General features: G+C 40.1%; 1 protein-coding gene across 1 annotated transcript in view; it reads left to right on the top strand.

The window, feature by feature from the left end:
• The window catches only part of LOC105196721 (dual specificity tyrosine-phosphorylation-regulated kinase mbk-2), a 54,501-nt gene extending 47,206 nt beyond the window's left edge, over positions 1-7,295 (top strand). Inside the window, 1 exon segment of the mRNA XM_039447121.1 lies at positions 3-7,295. Within this exon segment, the coding sequence (XP_039303055.1) occupies positions 3-628 (626 nt within the window). The 3' untranslated portion in view covers positions 629-7,295.
• Positions 7,296-17,137: the final 9,842 nt, after the last annotated feature.

Here is a 17,137-nt window from a genome sequence, read left to right as displayed (position 1 = left end):
ACATCTGCAGAGCGGCAACAACACCAACGACGATATCTCCGCGAACAAGACGACGAGTCAGCAGAGGGGAAACCGTTTGATCGAGGACGTAATGTCCGCCGCTTACGCCAGCTACTCGTCGGCGTTCGGCGCGTCCCAGCTGCACGGCACCTGGGGCACGACGGGAGGACTGAGCAGCGGCCACCAGTCGCTCAATTCCATCAGCAGCAGGAGTTCCAGCAAAACGAACAATCAGTTGCAGGGCGGCAATAACGCGACGAGCGGTGATATCTCTGCGAGCAAGATCGAACGTCAGCAGCAGAAAGAGCGCACAAGCGAGTTGCCTTCGTCGATCTTCAATCCGTACCCCGAGTCGTACAGTTGTCTATCCGAGTCCCAGCTGCACAGTAGTCATCGATCGAATCAGAGTAGCAGCCATCAGTCGCTCAATTCCGTCGACGGTGCGACGACCGGCAAGTCGCAGCGCGCTCGTCAGACGCACCAGACGCAGCAGCAGCAGCAGCACAATAACAATGGCGCGTCGCACGACAATTACGGCTCTCACGGCTCCTCGAGAGTGTCAGCCAACCGGTTGGTGCTCTCCTTCCAACCGGGGATCCAAGGGATCCTCGAGGAGTTGAGGCGATAGGCTAAGACGTGGTGACGCCAGTCGTCCTTTTCTCCTCCCTTCGGCTCGCTCGCTCGCTCGCTGCCGTTCTAGGCATTGCCACGAACGAGCGTTTCGTCACGAAACAATCGCGCTTACAGACGGCAGGAAACGTATAAAAATAAGGATTTGGTCCCGGTCACCTAACGTAAAACTCGGCTGTGTCTCGCTGCCTGCCGTTCGGGCGACGTTCCGAGGTGCGCCACCTTGACGTAGCGTCGAGGAGGGTTACTTGCGGTCGAGAGGGTGGGTGTCTCATCATCGATCTCGAATACATTGCTATGATCGCGTCGCGTATCTACGGTCGTCGCGGTGCAGCTGGCTGTCGATAAGACAAGAGCCAGTTATAATCCAGCGAGAAGAGAGATTTGTTTTTCGCGTCATTTCACAGCTCGGAAAACGTTCTCCCCTTAAATATTATAAACGGAATTAACCGAAAACAACTCGCGCGAATTTGAGAAAAAAAAAAGATTGAGCGAAGAAAGGCTCACTTTCGCAGATTCGCCATTAATATTATAACTGGTCTCACGTCTCACGTCTAACTTAGCGCTACAAGATCGATTGAATGGTTTCTTGTATCCTCGAAATCGTACCTTCAGTCACGGCGACGTCGCTTTGCATTGCTCTCTGCTCCGTTCGTTCTGCACTGAAGAAAAAAAAAAAAATTAGTGATAGTAATCGAGCTTTGAAATAATTTCAATTAATTTCTAAATATTATTAACTATTTGATTAATAAAACTAAATATTTAATAATATTTAGTAATTAATAATAAACATAATAATCAATCGAATATGAAACTAGGATATTACTGAATATTTGGTTATATTAACCGAACATTTAATTGAAATTATTTCACCAAAGCTTAATAACTTCATCTAGACTTGAATATTATTATTATACTTTTTTTCAGTGCGGGATTTGCTCCCGCTGCCATTGCCACCGCCGTGAAAATGCGCGGTCGGTACGCTTTACGATAAGAAGCGAATTTTTCCGCTATGACAATACCTTAAGAACTCCAACAAAGCGTCAGAAATCCTTGTGAATGGAGTATGTGCACGATTTTCAACGCGCGATTGTGTCTTAAAACACTTGTCGCACTTTGCGGAACGTACATTCGTGAACGTACACTCAAAGGAGCTTTTTCTCTTTCGACGAATCTCGAAACGCGTCGGAAGTCGCAAGGACGATCTCGACACCCGACACAACGCGACTGTACGAGACACTCATTCATCGCTCGGTTATGTTTCGCCTTTTGTAAAGTTGAACTCTACATCTTACTCGGATCAACTATAAAACATAAAATTCAATTTTTCGAAGAATGTTCCAAGTCTGTGCAACAAATCGACTAACTGGCGGGACAGATATGTACAGAGATGCAAATGGTTACCAACAGATTTATCGCGATGCATAATCATTTAGTCATACAGTCATTCATCATTTCTCCTCATCGACGCGACGTATTTTCCCCAACACAATCGATTTCACCGGAGATAAGGCGGCATGCCGTGTCGGATTGATCGCAAACAGAAGTCAGCTGGCTTCAAACGACGACTTGTCAAATTGACTTATATTTACATAAGTCTCGGTTCGCGAATTATGATTAATGCATGGTCGTCGATCGTTGCTCACGGACCGCGCTGACGGTGCGCGGGAGTAGTTCGGGCGACCTGGAGGTCATTGTGCCAAGGGAAGTCCGGGGGAAACCGCGCGCGACGGCTCGATAGGTCGTACGTGATGCAGCACGTTAGATATATTGCCATGTCGCGATGTCACCGACGACGGCGGCGCAGATATAACGATTCGCTCACGATAGACGTGATCTAACGTATGAAGAGATACGCGCGCGACTGAATAGAGTAATTTGCCGTCGATCATAAAGACGCCATTGTCTCTCCCTGTAATCCGGAAGAAATACATTTTTTCCGTCGTCAACACATCCGATTCGTTGCACATACTTGGCAAAAGCACGACAGGAGTTTGGACGCTCGTGAAAAAGAACATTGTACAAATATGACAATACCATTGTATACAGTTTGGTTTAGTTATTTTTTTATAAATTTTTGTACACTTTTTTTGTAAATTTATTTGTATCATATGTTTAGATTAGTGTTGGCTTTAGTTGATTAAAACGGGACGTTTTTAGCAATTATTTTTCTTTTGCAGTCATTGAAGTAGGCCGAAAAAAAATTTTTTTTGTGCTTTTAATGTTACTTTTAATTATTGTAATGAAGTATAATGAAGCACTTATTTACCTCATTAGCCTTTTTTTCTTATTATTGTAATTAAAGATCTTATTATGCGGCTCTTGTAAGAGATAGATATAGTGGAGACTGCCTTTCCTACATCAAATTGCTCATTACACGAATCCATTAGTGATGAATTATGAACACTCATTACGGTTTCAGCCGAACTCGAAGTTCAGTCAATTCTGAAGCGGGTTTAGATTAAAAGCGAGTACGGTGATGACCGGGGGGGGGAAGGGGAGGGGATGAAAACGCCGGGAAAATATCGTACCTGGCGGCTCTGCGTTGTACTACTTCGCTTATTTTACGACGCTCCAGCGTTTAATCCGACGCGATGAACGGCGCGACGCGCAATTTACGACGAGAAGAATCGCGCCCGCTTTGTTAACTTCTCTCGTCTTCTTCTGAGCTAACTGGGTTAATTCCTCCTCCCTTCCCTCCTCTTTGTCCCCCCTAGCCTCGTCTCGATGCTCATTATTCGTGCTGCGTACAATCAAGCGAAAACACCGCCCCGCGTTTATAGCAGCGGGCTTTCTATCCTCGCGGTTCTCTTTTGGGGAGAGACGTGACAGTTGCGTTTTTCACGCACCATCTTTTACGTTCTTCTTTCTCCGCGAGGGACGTTCGGTTAGATCTTACGAACCGGGCGCCTCTCTCTCTTTTTCTCTGTAGCGAGAAATCCGGTTTAAAGGACGCACGACAAAGAGAACCGTGTCCGAAAATAAAAGGGATTTCCCGTACTCGCGCGGGGTGAACGACTCGACTCGAGTGTCCTGCGGCCGCTTTAGCTCGGTATTATTATCGGCACCTCGTAGATCCTGGCATGAATGGACGGCTTTTATATGTGGAAAACTCTTGGAGAGAAATAGATTTTTACAACTCTCTCTTCAAAGAAAGGAACTCGACGGTGTTCACGTAACGTAAATATTTCTATATAAAAGCCGCTCAAGTATACTCATAGAATCAATTCACGTACCAATAGGTATCAGTTAGAAATTGTAAATTTCGAACTTTTTAAGTAATTATTAATTTTGCATGTAAGGAAGGAGCGTTTTTAACGTACATATAGTCCTGTATCGTGGATATTTTAAAAGCATGTCAAAGAACAAAACGAGTTTTACTATATCTAACTCTTTTCGGAAATCGAAAAGAAATTTTGCGAATAATTTTATTTGTACAAAAAAAAAGTATGTTTGTATGAAAAAGACTAAAAAAAGATTTTGTATTTAAAGAAAAAAAAAGGAATTCGGTTTGATATTGGTAATCGATATACCTGTTGTATAATTTCATCGAGTGCAAATATATCATTGCTCACAGTACAAAAATCACTAACATGCATCACTTCCTTGCTAATGCGCTTTAATTATCACTTCCTGATATCGATCCCCCCCCCTGCCCCCATTATTTCAAGTTTTACTTTGCGCCTGACCGAAATCGTCAGAGGCAATGTGTTCACCGAAACCGCTTTCGGAACTATGAACAATGCGATGACTGTGGCGATGCGAAATCGCTAAATTTATCGCGAACAAAATGCGTGTGCGCGGGGCGGACAGTTGCCGGGCGTGGATGAGTGACGAGACGACAATGACGACGACGAAGCAGAGAAACGTGACGAGAGAAAGAAAAAGAGAAAGAGAAAATGTAAGCGGCGAAAAGGGCCAATGCAGCCGGCAATGATAGCAGCGAACGGCGGCGAGGTCGATTAAATTCGAGGGGAAATCGGAACGATCGGCGGATTTTAAAAATCGTGATACCGAACGGCATGTCTTTGTGATATGGAACTTAGGCGTACTGGGATTTATACTACGAATGTAGATAAAGAAAAAAATATATATATTATATATGTGTGTGTAAAAATCATATATTATGTTATATCGAAGTGACGAATGAATCATTTGTAAATGCGCGCGATGTAGTTTAATCTCGTCGTAGATAGTAGCGCTCGCGAAAGTATCGACACCCTCTTCTTTTCCTTTGTACAAGGAATACAAGGTGTACAAGGGACGAGTATCGATGCCCTATTAATCTCTTCAAATGTATCGCTCTTCGTGAAAAGCTATCCTTTTAAATAATATATAATCTTAATTAATATTATATTATATTAATATAATATAATATTAACGTATATATTAATATTATATATTATATACGATTATATATATTAATATTATATTATAATATTAATATATGCAATTAATAATAAATATCAGCAATATATTATACGTAAGGGATAAAGAAGCAGAACCTTTTTTTTTACAATCGATACTCGTTCCTTTTCCGACAACCGAGTAAGCAAGAAACTGGGTTTTCGATACAGCTTTGGGTATGGTCCAGGTCGAGCGATGCGATAGAGAACGCAGGACGATCTTTGTGTATTGAGACACGAAAACGTGGGTTTCGAGCTTGGATTTCTTTTATCCTCTCACCTTTGAATAGACTCTAATTCGCGAAAGTATCGCACGATTATTTCGCGCGTGTACTTTAGCGTGCAGTAATATAGCTTCTTCAATTTCTCAGCGATGTTATCTCGTAAGTTCTCAATCCGACCATGATAGAACGAATTACGGCGAACATCGAGAGAATCGTGTCGCTAAGTGCGCCAAGTTCGTAAAAATGCTAATCTCGTCGAGAGATAAACGAGAGCGTCAAAAATCAGCGTCGAAACCCGAGGAGAAAAATAATCGCGATCGCGTCGTCGCTGCGCCACGTCCCGTAAATCAATCGGAAAAACGTATCGATGATCGCGCTTGCATATGATCTCAATGGCGATTTGCTGAGATCGGTCGCCGCTACCACTGCCGATAGCTCATTAAATAGGCGCCATGCTTAATTTTTCGCAAGCTGGCCCCCTTTTGCGTGGACCTAGTCTCCGTTTCCCCGTCTCGTAACTCTCGCGAATTAACACGTCGAGTGCCGGCCGATGATTTGCTAATTCTGCACGTAGAGATACCGTTACCGTGTACCCACAGATTTTACTCCATGCAATGCGGAGGCACTTAAGTACGGTGTATAATATAAATACATAATAGTAATTGAATATTCTGTATACGCACAAATGCCTTCGCGTTAATCGGCGGTGTATCTCATCGAGAGAGAACATTTAATACCTGGATGCTTGTTACTGTTGTAACTTACGTTATATTATGACTCGTAATGAAGAAAATAAAAGATAAAAATTGTGAGCGATAATCGAAGATAATGAACGACCGAAGGTTATACGCGCGCGAGTCGTAACAATCAATTATTGACAACAATTTTATTCAATCTCAAATTTGTATTTTTAGAATGGAAAATGCGATGTGTTAAGATATGAAAAAAGATATCTTCTTGGTACCACATTATGGGTATCTCACACCCAATCACTTTTTTTTCGTCTATCTAAAAATGTTCAGAAAATCTCTAAAAATTCATGAACCTATTTTCTAGTTTCTAAAACAAATGTAGCATAATTTAGTTGCCTTTGAAATTTTAAGAAAATTCCGCAGATAGAAATCGGTCGAAATATCCATAATGGTACATTAAGGATTATTATTGTATTCCTTTAGATTCGTTAAAGAGATTGCATTTACGATAGCCGCGTGTTACAGTTTTAGTTATTTTTTAGCACCCTGGGATTACGATGTCATTAATTAGTATTAATAATTGACAAATTATCCGAGCTCTTGCATTACTATCTTAACGAAATTCAATCAGTAACGCTTAAGAGAAGGTAACAATGTGGCACTCAACGTGTTAATCACTATTTACGTACCGACTTAATTTATTTTCCCGTTGCTTTAACCAGCAATTCGCGTTTACACTCTTTCGGTTGTCGCTGCAACTTCGCCGCGTGTCGCCGACTGATCTCGCAGGAGATTACACAAAATCTGAAACCATTCGTTGCCGACTGGTGACGAGTAATAATCGGTTTTTCTTCTTTTTCTCATCTTTCTGCTCTCTGGATTTAATGACGCTTTTTCGTGTCGGTCATACGACGCGTCCTGACGTTAACAAGATTCAAGCGACGGTTTTAAGCTTGTAACGCACGAAGAAGTAAACGCGAATCTCAAAGTCGGAGTTGTTAGTGAATAAGAGCGCGTTGCGACTGTCTGGAATTTTTCGCAGGTTCCTTAAAAAGTGCATGAAATTTGTGGCGATTTTGTTTCTCTCAATTCGCAAAAAGAGTGGTCTTGATTTATACATATACATCGTCTGAGAAAAATTTCATATTTGTGCTTTGATGCTCGTAATTTTCTCTTTAACCACCCTAGCTGAACATCTATTCAAAGAGAACTGGTTTTACGCTTTGAATCGACATACGTGGGCGCGTTTATTAAGCATACGTATATGTGGTAGACGAAATTCAGATTTTAATATAAACGTTCTCGAATAGAGCGCAGCGATTAATCGATACAAAGAAAAAAAACACGAGAGAATAAATTCCTTTATCATATTAACGATTGGACGTGAATCCTGGACGCAAAAGAGTTATACTTATTGTTATATTATACCTGCTCGTTTTTGGATCAATTTCTAATTTATTAAAATCAAATTTCTAATTTCTTCAGTAATGCACTTATGACAAATGTTACTTGATGCTTACGGAATGATGATACGTGGCGTCGTTTAAATTATTAATTTCGGATATGAATATTTAACGAGACGTGTATCATACGCATAAAACGGCTGGTGTAATTTTAGCATATGAAATTTAATAGCGCTTGGGATTCTCAGCGAGGCTCATCGCGACTCGGGAGATCGTCGGCGATTTCGCCGATCAAGCTTCGACTCGGGGAAACGGATCGTCGCGGTAAATTCTTAAACCACGGGCATAAACAGCGCGTGAAATGTATTTGACGGGAAATCGGTACGCATCGAGGCAACGCGAAGTGAGCGAGAAACGAGCGAGCTACTGCACGCATGAGAGAATAAAGGAAAGATCGACTTCGAATCTTATTTAAAAAAAAACCATTGACTCCGGCTATTGGTTCAGGATCGATAATTATCCTTGGCGATGTAGTGATGTAAGATGCAAAAGAATCGGCGGAGAAAGGAAGGGAGAGAGAGAAAGAGCGACCGCGGGACAAAACGACGAGAGACTGTATCACGTTTCTAACGATGTACATGTACTATATAATTGCGTAAGCGTTTGTATGATAGTTAAGAATTTTTCGTAAAATTAACCGCGCGCGCGTTAGGAAACGCGCGTTTAGCGTAAATCGTGTGCATGCGCGTACGCACGCCCGCACACACGCGGCGAACAGGTGCCTCGGAGTTCGTTGAGCGCGTTAATCCTCTCGCTTCGTGACCCCGTCCCCGTGTAACCTCCCTAATCACGTCGTCCGCGACGAATCGCGCCTCGCACCGACGTGCACTATCGCGCCCCTGGAAGCGAGAGGGCCGAGTCGCGGCGCGTGAAAATCTCGTAATTCGCGAAACCTTCCCCGCGTCGCGGTCGTATCAGAGTCGGAGTCCTCGTTCTCATTCTCTTTGCGAACTTTCTCATTTGGTGATGCGAAAGCTGAAGATGCGCATCCTAGAGCGATATTAAAAGAACCTAGATTTCGAGGGATTCGTCAATGGCTTGCCATTAACAAATTTAGCTGATCTTACACGCTGAGAAAGATATTTAAAAATTTATTTGCGAGACAATTTTATTTCGCTGAAAAAAATATTTGTTTAAATACGGAGAAATAACATTTTATTTTTAGCGAATAAGCCAATAGATAAGAAAAATGAGATACATTTTACAGACATGTGCAGAGAAAATTTCTTTGATTAAAAAAAAAGAATTTATTTGAATTAAAGAAATGTGTGCATTGCTGCACGGTTAAAAGTTTCTTTGATTTGACAAAATTTTTAGGTCATTCCTTTTATTAGAATTTAAAGAAACAGTTTAATTGTGCAGTACATTTTTTTTTTTTTTTTTGAGATATATTTTTAAAACCAGAACAACTAAATTATTTCTTACACTCCTGTCCATACTTTCTTCGAATTAAATAAATATTTGTTTAAATTATACAATTAATTTATTTATTCTGAAAAAAACTATTGAGGTCATTTCATGAAATCAAAATCAAATAAAATTTTACTTTCTTCAAAGCTATTTTCACTTCAACTTTTAAAAAACCCAAGTTAAAGAAATCGATTTTATCAAATTAAATATAACTTTTCTCTGTAATAACTATTCGTCATTACGAATCGAATTTTTTAATAACCAAGTATAATATTTACTCGCTAATGTGTTGGTTTTTTCTCAGTGTCTAAGAAAAATCTTAATTTTTATCTTATAATTTATCTTAAATTAAAGAATTCTCGTTTGTTCGTATGTCTACGTACAGCTAAGAACTTGTATTCCTCAATTCTTGCAGCTCTTATATTTTTAACGATTGGTTGTACTTAGCTTTAATATTTTTTTTATGATTTGGCGTTCTTATTCAACATTAAAGGCAATCTATAATAACGAAGGGCAAGTCGTGTGCATGTATGTACACATTAGGTGTAATGTACATATAATTTACATTCATTTATGCCAAATTGCTGAGTTCAGCGTTGCGTTTAGTGTCTCGCCTAATGGGCTCGCTTACGACTTCTAAGAACCGCCGGATTATTCCATAATGCGACCAGTTATTCTGTAATAACCTATCACTATCCGATGGATGCCATCTGCAGCCGGGTTATTCCGGGGAAATTGCGTGGAAAATTGCTTTCGCGAAGCGGACGGTCGCGCGAGTTGCCCGATCGATCGGCGATTAGCGACGATCGAGGGTCGTCAACCGGTTAGTTGCGCGTCCAACGGAATTTTCGGCTCGGGAATTTTCACGCCGGTACGCGTGCACACGATCCGACTTGGGATTGACAAGCGTGTTTTTCTTTCTTTTCACATGCGATCGCAAACTCGCGGTTCGCGGCGCGGAGACTAGTCGTAAACAAAGAAAAGTAACGACGAGCATTCGTCAAACGGATGTTCGGCAAGTTGTGATCCATTCGCGCACACCCGCGACACGGGCGCAGCGTGCAACGAACGACAATGCAGGTAGAGGTACTTGTTTGAACGATTAGAACAAGCTACTGTTTTAAGTCACATAGATAAGCGGGAATTTAGGATCGGTTTCTCTCACACAAGCGTGTCGGTTGACATCAGCCTCGGTTTGCCCGATTCTCCGTTTCCTGAATCCTAACACCAGTTTACAAAAAGAAAAGAAGACTTTCTTAATAGTTTCAAAGGTGTTATATACATATCTAAGTAACTAAGAATTTAATTCAATTTCTGCGGAGGTAAAACTAACTGCAGGATAAGACTTTTCAATAAACAGAAGGAATGATTCGTGGAATAGATAGGATAAATAAAGAATGCAATAACGATAACAAACTCTGCGTATACCAACTCTGGAGAAAGAGAATCGGATCGATCGTAGCTAGGTGTCAAGCGATGAGACCGGCTCTTAGACAATGTAATGATCATTTAGCCGATAAGAAAAAGAGAGTAAGTGCGAAGAACAAAGTCGGTTAGCTAATAGATTAACGCTGTTTTTTAGCGACCAGGACAACGTGTTTCTCGCTGTATATTTATTTCCTGACCGCGACTCTCCTCGCCGAAGGGAACGACCAATCGATCGCGTATTGCCCACCCTCGTTTACGCAATCGATTTTTATCTTTATCACAACACGATAATTGTAACGCGCGTTTTATAGCAAAAAAAATCCCAAATAAATTCCAAGCACGACTTTTTAAATCTGTGACTAATCCTGGTAGAAATGTACGCAATATTTTTCTAAACATCTAGTTATATTGTCTAGTATTACTGTATTTTTACTAGTCGTAGCAATACTGGAATTTAGTGACCCCGAAGCAATTTTTGCATAAAAATAATGCGTGGGCACCTGTCCAATTATTGTCTAGTATTAATAGACAGGCTTTTAGACTTGTTTATTAATCAATTGAATAGCTTATTTATTGTCCTGTTTTCGTTCAATAAATGAGTTCAGATTTTGTGTATTTTTGTGCGCAGTAATTGCAGGCAAAGGGATTTGTATTTCGATTCGGATCCTAAGTAATTTTACTTCTCAGTTACTAGACAACAGTAATATAACTATTCGAAGTAATTGTTCAAAAAATGCATGAAATTTCTATCAGGATAACTTTCATTTGTATTTCGATCTGTATCCGAGCTTGGACACTTGTCAGAATTGGCGGAGTCGAGCGAACTGTAAATAATAAAGTAGCTGACAATCATATTATTACCGATCGACTAAATCGTTAAGTGTCGATTCCATTCTTGGAATGTAAAATTGTATTTGAAGCGAGCATTAGAAAATCATTACTTGTTTCTGAACTTGTGCCTGAAATCTCAATCAATCATCGTGTTGTGACACGCAGCAAAAATCGCACGTGTAAAGGGGGCCTAAGGTCCGGTTGCGCTGACGATTCGGTTGACTTAGACTGGTCTGGACGCTTGAAAATTTTTCTAGCAAAATCTCTCGAAAGTAGGATTTAGAGAGAGATCAGATCTCAATTGAAAAAAAGAAAAAAAAACGTTTCTTCTCAATCCGAAAAAGAGATTTTTATTGTCGAACACTGGCTCCCGGTACTAAAGTTTTAAGTGTTCAGCCTGGCTCTGGTTGGCAATTTGTCCTTTTGTAGATCGTAGTTGTAGAGAGCAACGTAGAGGGAGAGTTAAAAAAAAAGTTGAGTTAACCAGGGTGGAAATCAACCGACGTCGGTGCGCCCGGGGTGTCCGCAGTGTCCTTTATTTCGTAACCCAACGAAACATTCTAGATCGTTGTTCCTCGGTCACTGTGTATGTTATTGGTGACTGGCAAAGCCTCAAGTTTTTACCGTAACCAAAATGGATTTTGCGTTGGACACTATTTCCTAGTTCTCGGAGTGTATTATAGATTACGTATGTACGTGCCTGCGAGAAAAAAAAAAACTTGGCGATACACGGAGACACAAAACATATACACAAAATACACACACACACACACACACATGCACACGCAATCCCACGTTCGTTTACAATCCGTAGCCTTTTAAACGCTCGCATCGCACCTTTTTACCGCTAAAGTGTATACATCGCGGAACAAGTTCATGGCATAATTACTGTGTAATGTCACTGTCGCTTTGTTCCTAGCATAATCGAAGCGCATAATCCAGGCAACGCGCAGCTTTAATATTCTGGAAAGCTGAGCGGAGTGCGTATTAATTAATTACTGCGGTCGCGCGGCGAACATTGTGATAGCTACGTAGTTGCGAATCGTCGCGCAGCGATAACAAATTGTGATCCGAGATTTATACTCTTAATCCGTAAGTCGTAGCATGTGACGAATTACAGATCAATATCATTTTAATACGTCCTGCATTATCCCCTTGGTGTATCGATCCACGAAACGCGGTTTAGAACGCGAACCGCATCTATAGATCATTTTTCACATATCATATGTACAACGCTAGATTATTAAATTTTTAATTGTCTAATTTTTAATGAGATCGGAGGCGATTATTTTTAAAAGCTAGCCTTTAGGTATTAGTCGAAAGCTAAGATTATTTCCTATTGTATTTCGCAGCTCTGAAATTATTTGTGAAAAGAAAATATTTATATAAGTTTGCGATTGTATTATTCGTTTTTAACTGGCTTTTTCGTGAAAATTGGATGTATATAGTTTGTTTTCTTTCGAAAATTCGCGCTTTCTCACGTATCCCGACTGAATGGTATTGTTACCTATACGCTCTCGTCGTAAAAATTGCGAGATCTCCGATAAAATGCACAGTGCGCGCGAAAGAATTAATACGAATCCCGTCAATGAACACGATAGTCCCAGTTAACTTCAGGACAATCTTAATTGCGCGAATTACGCCTGCCTACGTTTGTTCCTAGCCAAATATTTTCTACTTGGATCGCCAATGAGAGGGTGAGCTTTTTGAGAGATAATTTTGCAGAATTTTTTTTTTAATATTACAAGGAAGGGTGAGATGTGTTTCTGTTACCGATTAATATCGTGCAATGATAATTTCTGCAAGTGTACATAAGCTCTCTCGCGCGAGAAAAGTGAAATTCGAATGGAACGCAGAATGCTGCCACAATTACCTGCGTGGTTTCAAAGGAACACGCGTACAACAAAAGCACACATACATATAGACACACACACACACACACAAATGCGTACACGCTCTCTGTCTCTCAGGTACGCGCGTCGCATATACGTACTGGTCATTCGTTTGCACGCATGTCCTTTCCACGCACCTTTCGTGCCCTTGATGCCCACCTGGAGCAGGGCGTTTTAATTTACGATAATACGTCTTTGGTTATCGTTTTACTTATTGTTAGTCGACAATAAGACTTTTCCTATATTTTAAGTTGTTAACGTTGTGTACAAGAAATTCATTTGTGCTGCTGCGACGCGTCCGACGATTTCGGACACGTGAATTAATTAATCCTGGCATTATTCAAAGGACAAAGCACACTTTGAACCAAACTGTTATTAAAACTATCCTATAATAGCGTAAACTACAAACAGTTGTTGACACAAAAGTGATTGCGCAGTTATACGTTCATTTCCGTCAACATAAATTATCTTTAATCTCGGTTTTTCGATTCTTAGAATTAGAAACAGATAAAAAGGAAGTTAAACCGAGATTAAAACTTATTTACATTGACAGAGTTAGACATACAACAGAGTCTTACGACCACTGAAGATCACGTTTGCGCTATTGTAAAGTGGCTCTAAATGTTAGAATTTTTATTAGCTTATAAAATAATTAATTTAAAGGTCTTATCACAAATTTTAAATAATTGGCGATTTAACATCATTGAAAATATGTTTTTGTATATTATTTTTATCTTCGTTGAGTGTATTGATCTTTTTTGCTATTAAGGAATACCTTGAACTTGCTAGGATAAATTAATAATCTCTTTCCGTGAATTTTTGTGGCATTTAGTTTCGAGGAAAGCCGCGATTGCCGATTTTTCTCATCACGTTTGATTTTATCACGTTATACTGCCGCTCGCATTTATGCATTGCGCGTTTCTTTCTTATTCGTGCTGCACCTTACTGTACGAATTTTACATTTTTGTCGATGGTATTATTTTGCATTATGCATGTACGACGACGAGCGACGTTGGCTCGCGTCGGTGACGCTTTTGCCCTTTTTATCACGGAATATTCCGCCGCGGGTTTCGGTGCAAGAATAGAGAGAAGCCCATCATGATACGTAAAGCGCATTTTTAGATACGGCTTCATGTTTAAAGTGAACTTTGGTGAATTATGAACTCGCCGCATTTCCGCACACGAAACTCTTTAATTTTCTCCTCCCACGGACTCGCTTGTCGACTCCTCTTTCGAGTTTTTCACGGATGTTTCGCAGCGGCCGATCGTCTCAGCTTTTGTACCACCGTAACGTATGTATTGTCACAAATCTAAAAATACACACATACATACGCAAGAAACATAGACACGAATACGTACACACATCCGTCTGCTCCAGTTTACGTAAGTTTATACTAAGTTCTTAGGATATTAATGTGGCTTCTCATTTTATTTAAGCGACAATGCAAAGTTTGATCTCTTACTCGTACATACATCATTATGAATATAAATATTATAAATAAATACACATACAAGGATAATATTCGCATAATTATGATTACGCGAGGAATCATGCTCGTTGCGTCCCTTCCCTCCCGCCCTCCCCCCTTTGCGATTAGCGAATTCTTTTGACGGACGAGGAGACGAGGCACGTCGCGTCGTCGCGCGTTCCTCTTCTCCACGTGGAGAACACCGCATGTTATACATATATAAATATATATAAGGAAAGGAAAAAAAAATATACGAGTATATAGGACGCGATTCGAGCGTTCGTCCCACGTGTAAAGATACACTATCAGTTCCACCATTTATCCTCCCTCATTCCCTCCCCAACCCCCAACCCCCCCGCTCCTCCCTCTGTCCGCAAACAATTGTAAACGCGTTCTCGCCGCGAGTCACGAAAGCGCGAATATGATTTTTTAAAGAACTGCTCCGACTTGATTAAGAAACGAAATAAACGCTGCTTATGACAGTTAAAACGGCTTTTTCTCTATATCCTTAATTTCCCGTTCCCGAAACGGAGTCAAGAACGATTTGGCCTCGAGAACAAAGTGGTTTCTGCTGAAAATTAGAGGAGATTATTTCTTCCCGAAAGGGCTGGAGAAGCACCAACCTGGAATTGACCTAGATTCATTTGCATAACAAAAAGTACCGGCCAAAGGCAAGAATGAGGTAAGTGCATAATTTGTTAGATCCACTCTGAATATGTAGTCGTATCTGAAACAGATCTTGCAAATTGCGGCCCTGACTGCACTCTTGCATTAAAATTCTTAGAAATATTCTTCGGTCTTCCATTCGTATAAGAAAATCTCGATTATACTCTTTGAATTTATCTCGTCAAGTAGAAAGGCAAAAAGTTGTTAACAGTATTGCGTTTCTCTTTCGACGACTTACATAGATGGACGAAAATAATGTCGGTGGAATATTTCTGTTGACCACGCACACGAACAATATTAATCACGCTAAAACGCACCCTACGTTCGCCCGCCAGGTGCGCCTGACATCGCGATACTAAATAATCAACTCGAACGAGCGTAAAGTTTGTCATATCGATGACATCTTGAGATACGAGGGCCACCGATGGACCCGGCGCTAGGGTATTAAATCTAAAACTATCGTCACTGGCGGAAATTTCCATCTGACACGGCCGCGCGCGCGGATGAATTTATTTCTCTCTCGGTGGGGAAAGAAGAAGAGGGATATCGTATATCGAGCGTGAAGAATGATCGCCAAGAAATCGGACGATTTTCTCTTCTTTATTTTCTCTCTCGGACGTTATTGTGCGCTCGATAAAACTGCAAATCAACGTAAGGAGAGGCCCACAGAATGGTCTTTGACATTCGTTACTCAGATTCTATCGGATGCCTCGTAATCCTTCGAGAACCCCGCTGTCTAAAATCCGGAGGTGGATCCGAATCGAAACGCTCTCCCCCGTGCCGCCTATTCGAGTGCATACAGCCGGATAATAATTATGGACACGACGTTACGCGTGGGTGATCCTCCCGAGACGGGTACTGAATTATATCGTACTGACGTCATTCTCTGCGGAGGAGAAATATTGTATTTTAGGACGATGTCATCAATTGCCGAAATATTGCCCTCATCACGAACACGCGACGAATATCTGATTCGACCAATTACTTTCTATATATATATATATACTGTTAGATTTGTAGTGTCAAATTTTATTTAAGTTATTTTTAATCATTCTTATAAGCCGTCATTGCTCCTACTTAATATGCCATCAATTTAATTAGAACAAGAAAGTTAAACAAGTTAACTGTAAAAATGTTAAAGATTCAAATTTAATTTGAGTCTTTAACTACATATTTGTGTTAAAATAATAAATTTTATATCACATATAAAAATTAAAAATTACAAAATAAAATTTAACTTACTGAATTAATTTAAATTTTATTATTTAATATTTAACAGTGTTAGGATTCCACAGTTTCACTATTCAACACAGAACGGAATAATCATGCAAATATTAAAATTTTTCCTTATTTTTACGTTTTACATACCTGCGTTCTGATATTACAAAATATGTATTACGAGCGGATTATTAATATTCGTGAGTAAAGCCTCAATGTATTGTAAGTACGAATTTAGGGCAATTCAATTATGCCACGTCCGGTAAATGAGAGTACGTCATTAAGTGTACTTGACTGATACATATCGGACGAACTGACGGACAGAAGGACGAATGGATATGTATCGTTCATTTATTGATTACATCTTCCGGTGAAAACGGGACATTGCGCAAAGTTGACTTGTTTGACCGCGCCATATAACCGATGTGCTCCCGATAATAAGCGGTTACCGTTTGATATAGCGCTTATCTGCTGTGTTGTGATCATTAACATACTACAAGTTAGCTTTTATCTTGTAATTTTATCGTAACACGTGTTAATTTTCCTGATTCACTTAAACACATATCCTTACAGATCAATTTAATGCTGTATTGATCCTCCATACCCGAGAGAGTGATTCATATCCTGCACATCTTTCTTTTTTAAAGAAAAAAAGACTTTTTTAAGTTTATTGTAATTAGTTATAATATTTATATGTATATATTTTTTTAAATAAACAACCAAATTCTTACAGTTTGAAAATTTGTGCTAAATTTAACATATACTTATATGTTCTAAACGGTTCACTCAAATTTTAATGTTAATTTAA

The sequence above is a fragment of the Solenopsis invicta genome, chromosome 3, assembly GCF_016802725.1.
Source record: "Solenopsis invicta isolate M01_SB chromosome 3, UNIL_Sinv_3.0, whole genome shotgun sequence".
Lineage (NCBI taxonomy): Eukaryota > Metazoa > Arthropoda > Insecta > Hymenoptera > Formicidae > Solenopsis > Solenopsis invicta.
Note: the sequence above shows the minus strand (reverse complement) of the source record. Positions and strands in the feature narration are given on the sequence as shown.